General features: G+C 40.1%; 3 protein-coding genes and 1 pseudogene across 3 annotated transcripts; all 4 read left to right on the forward strand.

The window, feature by feature from the left end:
* The first annotated feature begins 2,653 nt into the window (after positions 1-2,653).
* On the forward strand, positions 2,654-4,526 carry LOC139659765 (uncharacterized). Its single transcript, XM_071537926.1, has 5 exons — positions 2,654-2,699; positions 2,847-3,191; positions 3,759-3,869; positions 4,027-4,061; positions 4,186-4,526. The coding sequence occupies exons 1-5, from the start codon at positions 2,654-2,656 to the stop codon at positions 4,306-4,308; spliced, it is 660 nt and encodes a 219-aa protein (XP_071394027.1). The 3' UTR covers positions 4,309-4,526.
* A 3,003-nt stretch (positions 4,527-7,529) lies between these two features.
* LOC139659611 (uncharacterized) lies at positions 7,530-9,093 on the forward strand. Its single transcript, XM_071537915.1, has 6 exons — positions 7,530-7,575; positions 7,724-8,068; positions 8,287-8,328; positions 8,463-8,582; positions 8,717-8,751; positions 8,883-9,093. The coding sequence occupies exons 1-6, from the start codon at positions 7,530-7,532 to the stop codon at positions 9,003-9,005; spliced, it is 711 nt and encodes a 236-aa protein (XP_071394016.1). The 3' UTR covers positions 9,006-9,093.
* Positions 9,094-14,716: 5,623 nt separating this feature from the next.
* On the forward strand, positions 14,717-16,288 carry LOC139660034 (uncharacterized; annotated as a pseudogene).
* Positions 16,289-18,409: 2,121 nt separating this feature from the next.
* Positions 18,410-20,139, forward strand: LOC139660013 (uncharacterized). Its single transcript, XM_071538053.1, has 5 exons — positions 18,410-18,512; positions 18,696-19,040; positions 19,496-19,606; positions 19,766-19,831; positions 19,967-20,139. The coding sequence occupies exons 1-5, from the start codon at positions 18,467-18,469 to the stop codon at positions 20,074-20,076; spliced, it is 678 nt and encodes a 225-aa protein (XP_071394154.1). The 5' UTR covers positions 18,410-18,466; the 3' UTR covers positions 20,077-20,139.
* Positions 20,140-21,338: the final 1,199 nt, after the last annotated feature.

Genomic DNA, 21,338 nt, shown 5'->3' on the forward strand with positions numbered 1-21,338 from the left:
ATTGATGAGTACTGTATATATACATCCCTTTTCTACGTAAGCCTGTCTCATAAATAGGTTTACATATTGTCACCATATCATACAGTAATGTGGGAATAGGAATAACGCACATCAGATAATAAATCAGACCTACTGGTGTGATCAATCGGGCCATTATGGCTCAAAATATACAGCAGTGCCGGTGCGTAATGGCTGTGCGTAATACTGTACAGTGGCTGCTTTGGCTTGAATCTACAGTTTTATGCGTCTGGCCCGCAGGTGATGCCAGCTGTGTGCCAGTCAGCACCGTTCTTTTAGCAAAACAATTAGCGTTGATGACGGACCTCCTTTTCTTTTTACACTTGGTCGCCCTTCTTTTATCCACAGCTCTGCAAATTTATGAGCTGGAAAGAACGCACCTTCTATAATCCATGCGTTTTATTTGGAAGTTGTTTGCGCCATGTACTGTCATATTGGAGAAATACATGTATTTAATTCACTGACAGAATAAAACATACCAGAGAGTGGGGGAAAGCGTGTCCCCACCTGCGATTGCATTTCATGATCAGAGGTGGGGAAATCAAAAGCTGTAAAATACGTATATATTAAACATGTATACATTTGCAGCCTTGAGGTTTAATATCTATGTATTCTTGCATAAGATATTTTAATAACCTACAGGTTTTCTGTTCTTACTAACTGTTTGAATGTATTGTGCCCAAGATTTAATTTTGTTTGTATCAAAATATTTTGTTTGTATTTTGTTTATGGCAGCTGCATTACATTTTTTGGTTATTATATGTTTCATTCCTTCATATACCGTATTTCTACTAATAAGCGCTGCTCGGTGGCCGTGAACATCGCCGCTCTCTCTTTCCCATTGCTTTTTGCCACGGTGTATCGATGTGATCCATGTTCGACCTCTCAGGCTGCTTAAGAATGGCGTGCACACGCAATTATCCTGACTAGTTGAACCTGTCTCGAATTAGTCTGATTGCGTGAACTTGAATTGACCTTTATGGAACCGCTTTAGCCCCGACTGATTTGTTAGGTTCATTCAAGTCAGGTTTTGGACTTTAATCCCCACTTTTCTTAGCGCGCTTTATGGAACGGGCCCCTGGTGTATGTTATCTGCTTGAGGTCCTTGGTGTCTCAGTGGGCATTGACTACATCATATAGGGGAAGCCTATACGAAATAGAACGTTAGTTATGTTGTCATAACTCCAGATTCTATGAGTATATGCGTAGCCATCTAAGATTTAGGCCCCCTGCTCCACTGACATTGGCCGAAGAAATTACTGGCTTTTGGGAGCAGAGCTCAGGTCCCGACGCTGTATATTCTATAATTGAGGACCTGAGTGTAGCCACTGTAGCATACGTGGCGGGAAAGAAAATCTTCAGACTGCGCATGCACGAGAGGGATAAACCCAATAGCGACAGCTCTTAGAGGGCTACGCCTATACTCATAGAATCTGGAGTTATGGTAACATAACTAACGTTTTCATTTCCAAAACAATGTCGCTGAGGTCTAATTCATTCATCTCTCCCTTGTCCTCCTCCTGATCTAACAACAGGTGAGGGAGGTGTGTTTGGATCCAACAGTCCTCTGTAGCTCCGTTTCTCTCTGTAGCTCCGTATTGCGCTAAACTCTAAACCCCACCCACTGTTTAGCGGTCCAATCAAATGCAAAGGATTTGATTTAAATCCCTCTTGTAACTGTACATTGCTCAAATATTCCATTTAACTGGGAAATACGTCACAGTACATAAGCTAAAGACGCTCTAACTTCCGTTTCAGTGGGACTTTAAGCACAGCAGACGTTCTTCTGAAAAAAAAAAGAGAAAAACCACACACCGCATTTGTGTTCCCAAGCATGATATTTTTTTAATTCTTACTGTGAGCATGACAGTGTTTGATTTCATACCAACATAACATGATAAAAAAAAAGAAGTTGACTGATAAAATAACTACAGGTAATAACAATAATAATAATGACAAAGTAAATCAATTTGGACAAAACAATACAAGTGTAACAAACAAAAGGACGAGGACGTCGGCAATACAGTTTCTCCTGTAAGCATTGGAGGGAAACTCAACACATTCAGCCTCAGGCAGCGTGTGGCAACACAATCGGACGATGATCAAGTCAGAAAGTAAAAACCTGAAAAAAAACAAATCACACAAATCAGCTGTCTGTAACTGCAGATACAAGTCACATTGTTCCATCTTAACCATCTACATGTTGACAGTTATCTTGAGTTCTGTAGCTTGTGTCTAGTTCTTCAGTCATAGAAAGACCAGACTCAGATTTAAAGTTATATTTCTTAGCAGCTCTGAGTTCATTTTTAAATCAGAGATCAAAAATAGTTTAGGTTGTCTTCCCTGACTTTTTAAAACAGGCTTTGATGGATTTTATGTCCATTTTTGGTCACATGTTGGAACATGAGCAAGAATTATCAAATAACATGGACTAAAGAATAACTTTACCTCGTACTGTAAACTTTATAATTCACTCTTTGAGGCTACGATGAACCCAATTACCCAAAAGCATTCATGTGGTCAGTGTGAGATGAACAAATAAACAGCATAAAACGCCCCGCCTCTTTCCATTGAAACCCCCTCACTGGAGCTCAGTTATATTAAGAGCCATTGCAGTGATACGGTCATATGCACAATGATGAGCTACACCTTGGTAACAGCTTTACTTCTCTGCAACCTGAGTAAGTACTGATATTCAATTATCTCAACACTAACTGCATCACTAACTTCTCATCAATACAGTAACCCACCAGAATTGAAACGAATAACTAATTAATAACTTATCAACCTAGGATTAAATCACTTGTTCTCTCCGGTGTTTGTTTCAGGCTGGATCCCTGTCTCGGTTTGTGAGTCTCAGACTGTGGAGGTCCAGCCTGGTGGAGAAGTCACGTTGATGTGCACCAGCAATTCCAGTTCTCCCACTCCCTCAGAGTGGTTCAGACTGGTCAACAGATCCAAACCCCGCTGCATCTTTTCCATGTCCAAGTCAGATGACAAGGCTCGGTTCTGTGATGGTTTTCAAAATGGCAAATTTGAAATGAGATCCAATGTCTCCACTCTCTTTCTCAAAATCAAGCCAGTGGATTTATCTGACTCTGGACTTTATTTCTGTGGATTTTTCATAGACAGACACACAGTCATTGTCAATGCAACTTATTTAAAGCTTCAAGGTAAGATCATCATTAAATCTTGTCTGTCTTTTAGCTCCCTTTCATGACTGTTATGTCTTTCTCATGATACTTATATCTGAAATGTATCCTCATAGTAACCTCAAAACAACATAAAGCGAAAATTTAAATATTGTCAAAATAGGATTGTGTCTTATATAGTCAAAATGAAAATCAAGATGAAATTATATCGTCATCTTTTTTAAAGGCAATGGGGACTTTGATGATGAAGGGGATGACAAGTCTAAAAGTAAGATTCTCCCTCCCTCTCATAAAGATTTCATTCATTGCGCAGGTTGATATTTCTCAGTTGTTTGAATGTAAAACAGTTTATCTAAACAAAATAAAATAAAGATGAAGTTTCTTTTGTCTTTCTTTTTTAAAGGCAGTGGTGAATTTGATGACGAAGTGGATACCTTGTGTAAAAGTAAGATTCTCCTCCCTTTGTCAATTGTTTGAATGTAAAACAGCTCCTTTGTGGTCAGTTTTTTCCATTTCAACATTAGCCAGGTCTAAAACCACTAAAGGAGAGTTCAGAGAGTCTAATTTAATAAACCTTACTTCTTGTAGAAAAGCCTGATGGAATAACAAGCCTGGCTTCTGTGATCCTGGGTGGTGTGACTGTTTTCCTCGTTATGGTCATCGTCGGTCTGGTTCTCAAAATCAGCCAACTTCAGACAGGTACTTTCTGAGAGATATGTGTTATATTTTATTGCACATTCTCTTTAAGTTGTGTCAATATGATGGACAAATCCAAAACTTCCTGCTGCACCAAAATGCATTGACAACAGTGATGTCAATCAATTAACTGACTATATTGATTCTGTCTGTTATTTAGCTGCTAAAGAAGAACTGCAGCCGCAAAGAAGCGAGGTGAATCCAGTTTTAAGATTGACTTTTAAATGTTCTATGCTTTAAAAGGTGCTGGAATTACTTCAAGTCATTTGTCTCTGACAAACTCAGCTATGTGAGATGTGTGTGATTGTGTTATTTACAGAACCTGGACTCAGATGAGCTGAAGTACGCAGCGCTGAGTTTCCATCCAAAGCCAAAGAGAAGCAGGAGGCCCGCATCAGAGAAAGAGGTGGAACCAAATGTTGTGTATGCTGCCACCAGATAGGACCATGAAGACACTGGAAATGCAACTCAGGGTGGAACTGATGCTATTGTATTGTCACATTTTTGCTTGTGTGTGTTCTTTTCTCATTGGAATAAAAAGTCAAATTTTGTTATAAAGATCCAATGATCATGCAAGATTTACATCTTCTTGCTAATGCTAAGGTTTGATCCTCACCTGTTTCTTCATCTTTCTCTCTCTCACTTTGCCAAAACCAAATCTTCCTCTTATATTGCCTACCTTAGATCTCAATCTGAAAGCAAAATAATGTGATTGATGTGTGACAGAGGAGGGGCCAGTATCACTGTCCAAATTCCCTTATAGAGAGAGTTAGATGGGCGTCTGCAGCAGGGGAGGAGCAAGTTAGGTAGACATCACTTCTTTGACAGGAAGAGACAGCACAGTGTGGCAAGAGAACAACTGAGGTGAAAACCATGAGGCCTGTCATGTCAAAGCTTTGTAACGGGTCAAAGGAAGCAGTGAATACTGACATACTTGCTTCTGTCATGTAAACAAAATATGATTGGCCTCTACACTTGTGTTGAAGTTCTGACATCAGTGTGTAAATAGTATTCTATAGTGTTTGTATCTGTTATTGAATATTTTCACTTCTGATATAGCCTTATGTGCTTTTGGTCTATACTGGTAAGTCAAATGTGTGAATGAAAAATACAAAGATACAGCAGCATTTCAGTTTTCTATCCTGAGTGTGTTTGGATGCACATGTGGACATGCAACAAGTCTTCATGGCCCTCCGCCATTTTCCACTGTAGTGACAAACAGCACTGACTATCTGAGCCAGCAAGGTCTCAACCACAGGAAGACTGGCCTTCAGCTCTCTGCATCGCAACCACACACAACAAAGGCCTCGCTGTTTACACACAACAATGATACTACTTTATCAAAGACAATTTCTTTGCTTATAAGATGTGCAGATCATGTTTGTGTTGTATTTGTAGAGATTCAAATGATGGAAATGTTGTTCCCTTTATCACAGGCCAAACCAAACATTTCACACCTCACTTCACTCTCTTGTCTAAACATGGTGCATCAGCTGTCACTTTCAAATTTGCAGCAAAGATGCCTGATGCAACCCAACATTTCTATAGGCAGATTTGAAAGGGTTACATTGTTAAAATGAGATGTCATACACATGTTCAACTCAACAGAAATTGACTTCATGACTCCACTGCCACCAACTACCACCTCGCTCTATGGGCCACCCCAAGTATCAGCACCCTGCTGAGAGGCAGGACCACTGCTATCACACTCAGACTCACTTGTCCTTCAAGCAGCCTAGGGCCCCAAAGACTAACTGCTGCCCCCTGAAGCCTATAAAGGTCGTGATGCCAGGAGCTGAAGGTCTAGGTCGGCTGTTGTAGAGCCCTGCACGGGCCTCAAATTTAGGCCCGAGCCTGACACGAGCCCAATGTATTTTTTATTTTTTTTTACATATAAACCTAATATGTTTGATCAATTTCGAATAGCCTATTGAACCAACACCATACAAAACACCATACAAAACACCAGACAAAACACTTCCAAAGCATCACCAGTATTAAATGTGTCAGTTCTGGCCGAGCGCAAAGTAGGCTACCACAAAGCCGGATCAGAGCCGCAACTCTGGAGATACGCAACATTTTTTGACGGACTACTACGCGTCCGTCCGTTCCATATTTTAGCCACATAAATGTATATAAATGGCAATAGTTTGCTTATTGTAGTCATTCATCACCATGTCAGTTAACAAAATAGACAATACATGAACCAATGTCGCTTAAATATATGCTGGAGATGAGGTTATCCACGGATAGCTGCTGAGAAGCTTCTATTTGGCAACAGTGCACCTACACTCAAAAAAAGTGACATACGTACTCCTCTATGGTACATTAATGTTCCTCACAGTACAACCTGAGTTGTTTATAGAACAATAAGCAAAACTAGATAACTGTGTTCACTTACCCATAGCCAAGGTAAAAACCTAGATACGCTCAACAGAACGGGCTGACCGTAACGGAGCTGGTGGAGCAGCTTGGATACGCAAACGGAACGCATGCTGTGTACGATGATCAAAAGCTTCACCAAAGAACATGGCTAAAGTCCATTTTCTCAAGAACATTCCAAGAACAGTAATGTTCTTGCTTGGAAGTGACGAGAGGGTGCGTGTGTGTGCGCCAGGCAGACTGTGTGTGTGTGTGATAGGCTAAAACGGTTTTCTAACTTAACTTTGTTTTATAATCAATTTGTATTTATTTTCTTAAATTAGTAGTTTCTTTGATTGATATGCCTATTGATTTCAAGCCAAAAAACCTGAGTCTGTCAGTAGCTTCGGGCTCTGTCGGGCTCGGGCTGGAATGCAGGGCTCTAGGCTGTTGGTCACTTTTCCCAGCAGCAGCTCAGTTACTGTGCAGCTCACACCTCTGACCCTGGGTTACAAGCTTCAATTCTGATGCAAGCCCCCAGTCTTCACATGGGTCAAAATGACCATGGTGACCAACCTGGAAAAAGCTCAGGCCATAAACCAGGAGTTATCCATCCTCTTGGTAAAAGGGGCCATTGAACCTGTGGACCCCCTGATACAACCTGGTGTTCTATTCAACTTATTTTCTCATCATAAAGAAAGACGGTTGTTTTCAGCCAGTTCTGAATTTAAAGGGGCTCAATGTGTTCTTAAAAGCTGTAACGTTCCACATGTTAAGCACAGCAGACGTTCTTCTGAAAAAAAAAAACACACTGCGTTTGGGTTTTTTCATTCTTACATACTGTGAGCATGACAGTGTTTGATTTCATACCAACATAATATGATTAAAAAAAATAAGTTGACTGATAAAATAACTACAGGTAATAACAATAATGATAATGACAAAGTAAATCACTGTCCTGTGAGTTCATTTTTAAAGCAGAGATAAACAAAAGTTTAGGTTTTCTTCCTTGTTGTGCTGAGAATCGATTTGACAGGCTTCGATGTTTCATTTTTGGTCACATGTTGGAACATGAGCAAGAATTATCAAATAACATGGGCTGAAGAATAACTTTCCCTCGTACTGTAAACTTTATAATTCACTCTTTGAGGCTACGATGAACCCAATTACCCAAAAGCATTCATGTGGTCAGTGTAAGCGAACAAATAAACAGCATAAAACACCCCGCCTCTTTCCATTGAAACCCCCTCACTGGAGCTCAGTTATATTAAGAGCCATTGAAGTGATACAGTCATATGCACAATGATGAGCTACACCTTGGTAACAGCTTTACTTCTCTGCAACCTGAGTAAGTACTGATATTCAATTATTCTCAACACTAACTGCATCACTAACTTCTCATCAATACAGTAACCCACCAGAATTGATACTTATAAATAATTAATAACTTATCAACCTAGGATTAAATCACTTGTTCTCTCCGGTGTTTGTTTCAGGCTGGATCCCTGTCTCCGTTTCTGAGTCTCAGACTGTGGAGGTCCAGCCTGGTGAAGAAGTCACGTTGATGTGCACCAACATTTCCAGTTATCCCACTTTCTCAGAGTGGTTCAGACTGGTCAACAGATCCAAGCCCTGCTGCATCTCCTCTATGTACAAGTCAAATGACGAGGCTTGGTTCTATGATGGTTTTCAAAATGGCAAATTTGAAATGAGATCCAATGTCTCCACTCTCTTTCTCAAAATCATGCCAGTGGATTTATCTGACTCTGGACTTTATTTCTGTCGGTGTGACATAGATGGACACACAGTCATTGTCAATGCAACTTATTTAAAGGTTCAAGGTAAGATCATCATAAATTCTTATCTGTCTTTTGGTTCCCATTCATGACTATTATGTCTTTCTCAGGAGACTTATATCTCAAATCCTCACAGTAGCTGCAAAACGATATATAGACACAAAGTAACTGATATGTGGCCTATTTAATCATTCTCAAAATAGGATGTGTTATACAGTCAAAATAAAATAAAGATGAAGTTTCTTTCATCATCTTTTTTAAAGGCAGTGGTGAATTTGATGACGAAGTGGATACCTTGTGTAAAAGTAAGATTCTCCTCCCTTTGTCAATTGTTTGAATGTAAAACAGCTCATCTGTTGTCAGTTTTGTCCATTATAGCATTAACCAGGTCTAAAACCATTAGAGGAGAGTTCAGAGAGTCTAATTTAATAATCCTTAGTTCTTGTAGAAAAGCCTGATGGAATAACAAGTCTGGCTTCTGTGATCCTGGGTGGTGTGACTGTTTTCCTCATTATGGTCATCGTCGGTCTGGTTCTCAAAATCAGCCAACTTCAGACAGGTACTTTCTGAGAGATATGTGTTATATTTTATTGCTCACTCTCTTTAAGTTGTGTCAATATGATGGACAAATCCAAAACTTTCTGCTGCACCAAAATGCATTAACTGACTAGACTGATTCTGTCTGTTATTTAGCTGCTAAAGAAGAACTGCAGCCGCAAAGAAGCGAGGTGAATCCAGTTTTAAGATTGACTTTTAAATGTTCTATGCTTTAAAAGGTGCTGGAATTACTTCAAGTCATTTGTCTCTGACAAACTCAGCTATGTGAGATGTGTGTGATTGTGTGTACTCTTATTTACAGAATCTGGACTCAGATGAGCTGAAGTACGCAGCGCTGAGTTTCCATCCAAAACCAAAGAGAAGCAGGAGGCCCGCATCAGAGAAAGAGGTGGAACCAAATGTTTTGTATGCTGCCACCAGATAGGACCATGAAGACACTGGAAATGCAACTCAGGGTGGAACTGATGCTATTGTATCATTCTTATATTTTTGCTTGTGTGTGTTCCCTTTATCACTGGAATAAAAAGTCAAATTTTGTTATAAAGATCCAATGTTCATGCAAGATTTACATCTTCTTGTTAGTGCTGAGGTTTGATCCTCACCTGTTTCTTCATCTTTCTTTCTCTCACTTTGCCAAGACCAAATCTTCCTCTTATATTGCCTACCTTAGACCTCAATCTGAAAGCTAAATAATGTGACTGATGTGTGACAGAGGAGGGGCCAGTATCACTGTCCAAATTCCCTTATAGAGAGAGTTAGATGGGCGTCTGCAGCAGGGGAGGAGCAAGTTAGGTAGACATCACTTCTTTGACAGGAAGAGACAGCACAGTGTGGCAAGAGAACAACTGAGGTGAAAACCATGAGGCCTGTCATGTCAAAGCTTTGGAACGGGTCAAAGGAAGCAGTGAAAACTGACATACTTGCTTCTGTCATGTAAATAAAATATGATTGGCCTCTACACTTGTGTTGAAGTTCTGACATCAGTGTTTGAAAGATATTCTATATCATTTGAATATGTTATTGAATATTTTCACTTCTGATATGGCCTTATGTGTCCTTGGTCTATACTGGTAAGTCAAATGTGTGAATGAAAAATACAAAGATACAGCAGCATTTCAGTTTTCTATCCTGGGTGTGTTTGGATGCACATGTGGACATGCAACAAGTCTTTATGTCCCCTCTCATTTTCCACTGTAGTGACAAACAGCACTGACTATCTGAGCCAACAAGGTCTCAACCACAGGAAGACTGGTCAACACACACAGCAAAGGCCTGTACGATACCACTTGATCAAAGACATTTCCTTTGCTTTTAAAATGTGTATATCATTTTTTAGTTGTATTTGTCGAGATCATTCATTCATCATTGGAATGAACAGTCAAATTGTCCAATGTTCATGCAAGATTTACATCCTCTTGCTAGTGCTGACTTTTGATCCTCACCTGTTTCTTCATCTTTCTTTCTCTCACTATGCCAAAACAAAGTCTTCCTCTTATACTGCCTACCTTAGATCTCAATCTGAAAGCAAAATAATGTGATGTGTGACAGAGGAGGGGCCAGTATCACTGTCCAAATTCCCTTATATAGAGAGTTAGATGGGCGTCTGCAGCAGGGGAGGAGCAAGTTAGGTAGACATCACTTCTTTGACAGGAAGAGACAGCACAGTGTGGTATGAGAGGAAAGCCGCAAATACTGACATACTTGCTTCTGTCATGTAAACAAAATATCATCTGCCTCTAAGCTTGTATAGAAGTTCTGACATCAATGTAGAAATGGTATTCTTTAGCATTGCTATATTTTCTTCTGATATAGCCTATGTGTCTTTGGTCTATACTGGTAAGTCAAATGTGTGAATGAAAAATACAAAGATACAGCAGCATTTCAGTTTTCTATCCTTGGTCCTGCTTCTGTGTGTCTTGTGCTTTTCCTCCTGTTTGTCTTTTATCATTCTGTTCTACGATTGATTTTTTAACTTGTTCATGCAACAAGTCTTTATGCCCTCTGTCATTTTCCACTACAGAGACGAACAGCACTGTCTATCTGAGCCAGCAAGGTCTCAACCACAGGAAGACTTGCCTTCAGCTCTCTGAATTGTAACCACACGCAACAACAAAGGCCTCACTGTTTCCACAGAACAACAATGATACTTGATCAAAGACAATTTCTTTGCTTATAAGATGTGCAGATCATTTTTGTGTTGTATTTGTAGAGATTCAAAGGGTGGAAATGTCACTTCACTCTCTTGTCTAAACATGGTGCATCAGCTGTCGCTTTCAAATTTGAATAAAAAGATGCCTGATGCAACCCAACACTTCCATAGGCAGATATGAAAGGGTTACATTGTGAAAATTAGATGTCATACACATGTTCAACTCAGCAGAAATTGACTTCATGACTCCAATTTTCTGCCACCAACTGCCACCTCGCTCTATCGGCCACCCCAAGTATCAGCACCCTGCTGAGAGGCAGGACCACTGCTATCACACTCAGACTCACTTGTCCTTCAAGCAGCCTAGGGCCCCAAAGACTAACTGCTGCCCCCTGAAGCCTATAAAGGTCGTGATGCCAGGAACTGAAGGTCTAGGTCGGCCACTGGTCACTTTTCCCAGCAGCAGCTCAGTTACTGGAAGTGTTGGGGAAGTTACTTTCAAAATGTAATATATTATTTATTACTTATTACTCCTTATTCAAAGTAGTGTGATTAAGTTACTTAATTACTTTCTGTATATGGTAACTAGTTATATTACTCGTTATATTACTTTAGTACTTTCACTCAAGGCAATTATGCTGATAAGTCCAACCGGTGGTAGGGCACTGAAAATCGGACACAGGCAGAAAATAACGTCTTTTAACTCTTTATTTAAAGAGATAAAACAACCTCTTCACTCCTAATTAAGAACTTATGATTAGCAGCAAATGTTTACAAAAAATAAGTAAACTAGAAGGGCACTCGGAGAGCACAGACCTCCGCCAAGGTTTGTGCTATTATTGCTTGTTTCTGAGTCAGATCCGGATCCGCTCCAAAATTTAATGGGTTCTTCCTTGGTCCATGCGACACCCTTCCACGAAGTTTCATGAAAATCGGGCCAGTAGTTTTTCCGTAATCCTGCTAACAAACAAACAAACAAACAGACAAACAAACAAACAAACAAACGGCACCGAAAACATAACCTCCTTGGCGGAGGTAATAAAATAAAGTGCCTAAATGGGCATTAAGTAGCATAATGCCTAAATAAAACAACATTGTGTGTAGGCAAAATTATTTTAAAAGTGACCATGGTGAACGACCTGGAAAAAGCTCAGGCCCTAAATCAGGAGTTATCTATCCTCTTGGTAAAAGGGGCTACTGAACCTGTGGACCCCCTGATACAGCCTGGGGTGTTGTATTCAACTTATTTTCTCATCATATTGAAAGACGGTGGTTTTCATCCAGTTCTGAATTTAAAGGGACTCAGTGTGTTCTTAAAAGTTACTGTTACATCTGCCTCTGCTGTCACTCCTTCCACTTCCCGTTCTGTCTCCTAACCTGCTGCCACGCCCCCAGTTGCTCTCTCCCTGTGTGTCTGTGTGATTGTGTAGTGGAGTCAGGTGTGCTGGACTCAGAGCGGAGCACCGCCAGCTGCAACCTATCCTGTGATCAAGACCTCTACAAAGACTCAGCTCTGCCACATCCACTTTGCCAGATCGTAGTACTCACTCAGTCAGTCTATGTCTAGCTATTCTCTTGCACAATTGCTTGTTGCCTGTTTCTCTCTGCCTGATCCTGTCCCTCCTGTTCCGCAGTTCCGTCTGCTCCAGCCCCGTCTCCAGTCCTGTGTCCCGTCTACCCAGCTACTCTGCTCCAGCCCCGTCTGCCCAGCTACTCTGCTCCAGCCTTGTCTCCAGTCCTGTGCCTCGTCAGCCCAACTCCTTGGCCTTGGACCACCTCACCTTGGTCTCTACTAGCCAGCAATAAATACCTGTTTGCCTGATTCCTGTCTCCAGCTTGTCTGTGTCCGCACCTGGGTTCACCAGTGTTAGTTGCCACGTAACAGTTACTCTGATCCACATTTTCAGTGCAGCAGACATTCTGCCGGTTGGTCGAGAAGATTAGTTCACGTGTATCAGCTTGAAGAATGGCTATTTTCACGTTCCCATTGCACCTCACTACAGACAGTTTCTTCGTTTTGCCTTCCAAGTCTGACATTTTCAGTTTAAGAAATAAAGAAAGAAGAACAAGCACAGATCCTGTACAGACCTACGGCACGTGTTCAATTCTATGCACTCTGCGACACAGTTAAATTACCTAATTCCACTAACGTTGCTTAAATACCACAAGGTAATGTTAAAGTCACCTACTGTTAAAGTTTGTAAAACAGTGAAGATGAGGTACGGTCTACAAATCCCTGTTACTGACAGTGGGATGCTAAGTTTCACTTTTGTTTTCACAGCAGGGGACTCTGTGGATGGAGTTCAGTGCTGCTGGTCTGCTGTCTGTACATCTCCAAATGACAGACATGACATGATTAACATTAGAGATCGATTTAGATCCATTTCTATACAGTGACCAACTTTTGATTTTGTGCCTCTGTATGAGAAAGACTGCCTGTCACAGTCGGAAACGCCCTCTAGAGGCCATCTGACGAAGCGCATCATCTCACTAAGCATTACCTGACTGACTGACTGACTGACTGACTGACTGACCAACGTTTATCTGGACTGCAATAATCCAACTATTGACCTTATTCTAAATAAGACAATATTTCGATTAAGGTGTTTACATGAGTTGCTTATAGAATATTCCATTCTTATTCCCGTTTACATGCTACAGAGCATAGTCCGATTAATGACTGAAGACGCACACCCACATTACGTTCCTACGTCCTACGTCCGAGTTTCCCTCCAGAATTTAACCTGAAACCCTTTCTGTCATGTTGCTACCATGGTATACCCTTATGAGTATGTAGTGTTGGGACTTCTTTTTACCGGTGGCAGTCATCTTTTCTTCTGTAAACAAGTTCGCAACACTCGCTGGAAGCTAGAGCATGTGTCGTCAAGAAGTTGGATTGTTGTACGTGTCGCGAAATGCTGCGAAAACTCTGATAGGACGTCATAGTGCGATTAAGGTGTATACATGTCCACAATGCACTTCAATAATGCGCCTAAAATCGGAATACTCCACTTAATTCTTAATTTGACTGTTGTTTACTTCGACTATGACTTTATTCAGGTTAAGGTAATCAGAAAATGCTGTTTACATGGCAGTGTCTTTTTCAGAGTATTGTCTTAATTGAGTTAATATCGGAATATTGCAGTCCATGTAAATGTGCTAACTGACTGACTGACTGCCTGACCTGAAATTGCCTCATGATGCCCTCGGCTGCACCGTGGGGAAAAAGAAGAGAAAACCCGCACACTGCGTTTGTGTTCCCAAACATATCTTTTTCATTCTTACATGTGTGAGCATGACAGAGATTTATTTCATACCAACATAAATAACATGATTACAAAACAAAAGTTGGCTGATAGAATAACTGCAGGTAATAACAATAATAGTAATGTCAAAGTAAAACAATACAAGTGTAGCAACAGTGACAAAATAAAAAAGACGAGGACGTGAGCAATACAGTTTGTCCTGTAAGCATTGGAGGGAAACTAAACGCATTCAGCCATAGACAGCATGCGGCAACAATGATCCTATCAGATAGTTAAAACCTGAAAAAAAGCAAATCACACAAGTCAAGTGTCTGCAACTGCAGATACAAGTCACATTGTTCCATCTTAACCAGCTACATGTTGACAGTTAAGTTCTGTAGCTTGTGTCTAGTTCTTCAGTCATAGAAAGACCAGACTCAGATTTAAAGTTATATTTCCTATAGCAGCTCTGAACTGTCCTGTGAGTTCATTTTTAAAGCAGAAATCAACAAAAGTTTAGGTTGTCTTCCCTGTTGTGCTGAGAATCGATTTGACTTTTTTAAACAGGCTTTGATGTATTTTATGTCCATTTTTGGACACATGTTGGATCCAAAAGCATTAATGTGGTCAGTGTAAGCGAACAAATAAACAGCATAAAACACCCCGCCTCTTTCCATTGAAACCCCCTCACTGGAGCTCAGTTATATTAAGAGCCATTGCAGTGATACGGTCATATGCACAATGATGAGCTACACCTTGGTAACAGCTTTACTTCTCTGCAACCTGAGTAAGTACTGATATTCAATTATTCTCAACACTAACTGCATCACTAACTTCTCATCAATACAGTAACCCACCAGAATTGAAACCTGTAAATAATTAATAACTTATCAACCTAGTATTAAATCACTTGTTCTCTCTGGTTTGTTTCAGGCTGGATCCCTGTCTCCGTTTGTGAGTCTCAGACTGTGGAGGTCCAGCCTGGTGAAGAAGTCATGTTGATGTGCAGAAACATTTCCAGTTATTCCATGTACTCAGTCTGGTACAGATTGGTCAACAGATCCAAACCCTGCTGCATCTCCTCTATGTACAAGTCAGATGACAAGGCTTGGTTGTGTGATGGTTTTCAAAATGGCAAATTTGAAATGACATCCAATGTCTCCACTCTCTTTCTGAAAATCATGCCAGTGGATTTATCTGACTCTGGACTTTATTTCTGTGGGTTTTACATAGACGGAGACACAGTCATTGTCAATGCAACTTATTTAAAGGTTCAAGGTAAGATCATCATTAAATCTTGTCTGTCTTTTGGTTCCCATTCATGACTATTATGTCTTTCTCATGATACTTACATCTCAAATTCTCACAGTAGCCGCAAAACGATATATAGACAAAAAGTAACTGATATGTGGCCTATTTAATCAATGATAAAATAGGATTATGTGTTATACAGTCAAAATAAAATCAAGATGTTTCTTTCGTCATCTTTTTTAAAGGCAGTGGCAACTTTGATGAAGTGGATGGCTTGTGTAAAAGTAAGATTCTCCTCCCTTTGATAATTGTTTGAATGTAAAACAGCTCATCTGTAGTTAATTTGATCCATTTTAGCATTAGCCAGGTCTAAAACCACTAAAGGAGAGTTCAGAGAGTCTCATTTAATAATCTTTAGTTCTTGTAGAAAAGCCTGATGGAATAACAAGCCTGGCTTCTGTGATCCTGGGTGGTGTGACTGTTTTCCTCGTTATGGTCATCGTCGGTCTGGTTCTCAAAATCAGCCAACTTCAGACAGGTACTTTCTGACAGATATGTGTTGTATTTTATTGCTCATTCTCTTGTCAGTTGTGTCAATCGGATGGACAAATCCAAAACCAAAATGCATTGAAAACAGTAACGTTTTGGGACAATTATAATTAACTGACTAGACTGATTCTCTCTGTTATTTAGCTGCTAAAGAAGAACTGCAGCCACAAAAAAGCGAGGTGAATCCAATTTTAAGATTTAGAAAATGTTCTATGTTTTAAAAGGTGCTGGAATCATTTCAAGTCATGATTATGCGACTAAAGATGTTTGTTTCTCTGACAAACTCAGCTATGTGAGATGTGTGTGATTGTGTGTACTCTTATTTACAGAATCTGGACTCAGATGAGCTGAAGTACGCAGCGCTGAGTTTCCATCCAAAACCAAAGAGAAGCAGGAGGCCCGCATCAGAGAAAGAGGTGGAACCTAATGTTGTGTATGCTGCCACCAGATAGGACCATGAAGACACTGGAAATGTAACTCAGGGTGGAACTGATGCTTTGTTGCACTATGCTTGTTTTGTCACTGGAAGAAAAAATATAATAAAGATCCAATGTTCATGCAAGAATATGATTGATGTGTGACAGAGGAGGGGCCAGTATCACTGTCCAAATTCCCTTATAGAGAGAGTTAGATGGGCGTCTGCAGCAGGGGAGGAGCAAGTTAGGTAGACATCACTTCTTTGACAGGAAGAGACAGCACAGTGTGGCAAGAGAACAACTGAGGTGAAAACCATGAGGCCTGTCATGTCAAAGCTTTGTAACGGGTCAAAGGAAGCAGTGAAAACTGATAGAAGTTCTGACATCAATGTAGAAATGGTATTGTATAGCATTTCTATATTTTATTGGATATTTCAACTTCTGATATGGCCTATTTGTCCTTTGTCCACTGGTAAGTCAAATGTGTGAATGAAAAATACAAAGTTACAGCATTTCAGTTTTCTATCCTGGGTGTGTTTGGATGCACATGTGGACATGCAACAAGTCTTTATGTCCCTCTGTCATTTTCCACTGCAGGGACAAACCGCACCGACTATCTGAGCCAGCAAGGTGTCAACCACAGGAAGACTGGCCTTCAGCTCTCTGCATCGTAACCACACACAACAAAGGCCTTGCTTTTTCCACAGAACAACAATGATAATACTTGATCAAAAACAATGTCTTTGCTTTTACAACACATGCAATCACTTAGCACCGTGTCATCACACTAAACACATCACACAACCTCATGTCACTCTCTCCAGCAAAGATGCCTGATGCAACCCAACACTAATATAGCCAGATATGAAAGGTTTACCTTATGAAAAGGAGTTGTCATACATATGTGCAACTCAACAGAAAATGACTTAGAAAAAATTACTATGAAAATAGTCAACATTTTCATGGGATATGGGTCTATTTTCTGGTTGAGATTGGTTAATTCCACTATTCCATCATTCACATGGCTCCAGCTCACCTTCAGCTGGACTCAAAGCAGCCAGATCCAGGCCCTGTAAGGGACGTGCTCCAGCTCACTCTGTCTTTACTGTCCTTCCCTTCAATGAGTACCTGAGTGTATGCATACTGGAGTCACTACAGCCCTATCCCATCATATGAGTGATGGCCGCAAAAATGACCACGGTGAACAACCTGGAAAAAGCTCAGGCCATAAACTGAGTTATCCACCCTTTTGGTAAAAGGGGCTATTGAACCTGTGGATCCCCTGATACAGCCTGGGGTGATCTATTCCACTTATTTTCTCGTCAAAAAGAAAGACGGTGGTTTTCACCCAGTCCTGAATTTAAAGGGGCTCAGTGTGTTCTTAAAAGCTGTGTCGTTCTACATGTTAAGCACAGCAGACATTCTTCAGGCAGTTGCCCGAGAAGATTAGTTCACATCTATCAACTTGAAGGAGGCCTATTTTCTTGTTCCCATTGCACCTCACTACAAAGAGTTTCTTTGTTTTGCCTTGAAAAAAAGAAAGAAAAATATTGCCGAAAACTGTTATTGATAGGATTCAGCTTCCTGTGTCACACACAATATCAGAACTCTAATTATTAGAGTTGATTATGATTAGTTGAAAGGTTGTGTTAAAATAACTACAGGTAATAATAATAATAATGATAGTGACAACAATAATGACAAAGTAAAACAATTCGGGGGAAAATAAATACGAGTGTAAAAACTCCCAAAATAATTTAAAAAACAAGGCGATACAGTTCCTCCAGTTAAAACCTGAAAAAAGAGCAAATCGCACAAGTCAACTGTCTGCAACTGTAGATACAAGGCATGTTGTTCCATCTTAACGGTCTACATCTTTACTATTATCTCAAGTTCTGCAGCTTGTTATTAGTTCTTCAGTCACAGAGAGACCAGATTCAGATTTAAATGTTGAATTTCCGACAACATCTCTGACCTGCTCAGTGACGTCATTTTCAAAACTGAGGTTAGCAAAACTTAGGGCTCTTCCCTGTTGTGTTGACAATCGCTTTAAGTTTTTTAAACAATCTTTGATATATTTTGTGTATATTTTGGGCATATGTTGGAACATGAGCAAGAATGATCAAATAGCATGGGCTGAAGAATAATACATCTGTGAGGCCAGTGTGAGACGAACAAATAAACAGCATAAAACACCCCGCCTCTTTCCATTGAAACCCCCTCACTGGAGCTCAGTTATATTAAGAGCCATTGCAGTAATACAGTCATATGCACAATGATGAGCTACACCTTGGTAACAGCTTTACTTCTCTGCAACCTGAGTAAGTACTGATATTATATTATTCTCAACACTAACTGCATCACTTCTCATCAATAAAGTAACCCAGCAGAATTGAAATTTATTAATGACTTATTCATATGTTAATTTAAAGGCATTGTTTAGGTTCCTGTTGCATTATCAACCTAGGATTAAATCACCTGTTCTCTCCGGGGGTTCGTTTCAGGCTGGATCCCTGTCTCGGTTTCTGAGTCTCAGACTGTGGAGGTCCAGCCTGGTGGAAAAGTCACGTTGAGGTGCACCAACATTTCCAGTTCTCCCACTTACTCAATGTGGTTCAGACTGGTCAACAGATCCGAGCCCCGCTGCATCTCCTCTATGTACGACTCTGATGACAGGACTTGGTTCTGTGATGGTTTTCAAAATGGCAAATTTGAAATGAGATCCAATGTCTCCACTCTCTTTCTCAAAATCAAGCCAGTGGATTTATCTGACTCTGGACTTTATTTCTGTGGGTTGTGCATAGCTGGATCCACAGTCATTGTCAATGCAACTTATTTAAAAGTTCAAGGTAAGATCATCTGTCTTTTGGCTCCCATTCATGACTGTTATGGCTTTCTCATGATACTTATATCTCAAATGTATCCTCAAAGTAGCCGCAAAACAATATATAGACAAAAACTAAGTGTGTAATATGTGGTAATATGTAATATGTGTTCTATTTCATCATTGTCAAAATAGGATTATGTGTTAGATAGTCAAAATAAATCAAGATGAAATTATATCATCATCTTTTTTAAAGGCAATGGTGACTTTGATGACAAAGGGAAAGACAAGTCTAAAAGTAAGATTCTCACTCCTTCTCATACAGATTTCTTTCATTGTACATTGTTTCATTGTTCGAAGGTAAAACAGCTTATCTACACTCAGTTTTGTCCATTTTGTCCATTTTAGCATTAGCCAGGCCTAAAATGACAAAAGGGAGAGTTTTAATCAGTCTAATTTAATAACCCTTAGTTTTTGCAGAAGAACTTGATCATATAACAAGCCTGGCTTCTGTGATCCTGGGTGGTGTGACTGTTTTCCTCGTTATGGTCATCGTTGGTCTGGTTCTCAAAATCAGGCAACTTCAGACAGGTACTTTCTGAGAGATATGTGTTATATGTGTTTTATTGCACATTCTCTTGTCAGTTGTGTCAATCGGATGGACAAATCTACAACCAAAATGCATTGAAAACAGTAACGTTTTGGGACAATTATAATTAACTGACTAGACTGATTCTCTCTGTTATTTAGCTGCTAAAGAAGAACTGCAGCCACAAAAAAGCGAGGTGAATCCAATTTTAAGATTTATTTTTAAATGTTCTATGTTTTAAAAGGTGCTGGAATCATTTCAAATCATGATTATGCGACTAAAGATGTTTGTTTTTCTGATAAACTCAGCTATGTGAGATGTGTGTGATTGTGTGTACTCTTATTTACAGAATCTGGACTCAGATGAGCTGAAGTACACAGCGCTGAGTTTCCATCCAAAACCAAAGAGAAGCAGGAGGCCCGCATCAGAGAAAGAGGTGGAACCTAATGTTGTGTATGCTGCCACCAGATAGGACCATGAAGACACTGGAAATGCAACTCAGGGTGGAACTGATGCTTTGTTGTACTATTCTCGTTTTATTGTCACTGGAAGAAAAAATTGTAATAAAGATCCAATGTTCATGCAAGAATATGGCTGATGTTTGATGGAGGAGGGGCCAGTAAGGACATCGATCACTGTCCAATTTCCCTTATAGAGAGAGTTAGATGGGCGTCTGCAGCAGGGGAGGAGCAAGTTAGGTAGACATCACTTCTTTGACAGGAAGACACAGCACAGTGTGGCAAGAGAACAACTGAGGTGAAAACCATGAGGCCTGTCATGTCAAAGCTTTGGAACGGGTGAATACTGACATACTTGCTTCTGTCATGTAAATAAAATATGATTGGTCAAATTGTCCAATGTTCATGCAAGATTTACATCCTCTTGCTAGTGCTGAGTTTTGATCCTCACCTGTTTCTTCATCTTTCTTTCTCTCACTTTGCCAAAACCAAATCTTCCTCTTATTTTGCCTACCTTAGACCTCAATCTGAAAGCAAAATAATGTGATGTGTGACAGAGGAGGGGCCAGTATCACTGTCCAAATTCCCTTATAGAGAGAGTTAGATGGGCGTCTGCAGCAGGGGAGGAGCAAGTTAGGTAGACATCACTTCTTTGACAGGAAGAGACAGCACAGTGTGGCAAGAGAACAACTGAGGTGAAAACCATGAGGCCTGTCATGTCAAAGCTTTGTAACGGGTCAAAGGAAGCAGTGAAAACTGATAGAAGTTCTGACATCAATGTAGAAATGGTATTGTATAGCATTTCTATATTTCATTGGATATTTCAACTTCTGATATGGCCTATTTGTCCTTTGTCCACTGGTAAGTCAAATGTGTGAAATGAAAAATACAAAGATACAGCAGCATTTCAGTTTTCTATCCTGGGTGTGTTTGGATGCACATGTGGACATGCAACAAGTCTTCATGGCCCCCTGCCATTTTCCACTGCAGGGACAAACCGCACTGACTATCTGAGCCAGTAAGGTGTCAACCACAGGAAGACTGAAAAACTCAGTGGTATTCCCTTAAAGCTGTAGGCCTACATGCCAGCACTCAATGGTCTTTCTTCTTGCAGTCTTGCAATAGCAGTCTGATGGCTACTTGGATGGCACAAAGTCATTATCAGCTTTCAATTTCAGTGATAGAAAATAATTAAATGTTCTTGTTTTTATGTTGGATACAAAATACAATATCAATTCACTTGAGCTTTGAAATTATTTTCAGTACTATTACTCAG

This window comes from Centroberyx affinis, unplaced genomic scaffold (genome assembly GCF_046629955.1).
Source record: "Centroberyx affinis isolate AG114_WGS23_722 - 3 ecotype Tasmania unplaced genomic scaffold, CSIRO-AGI_Caff_v1 ptg000193l_1, whole genome shotgun sequence".
Classification (NCBI taxonomy): Eukaryota; Metazoa; Chordata; class Actinopteri; order Beryciformes; family Berycidae; genus Centroberyx; species Centroberyx affinis.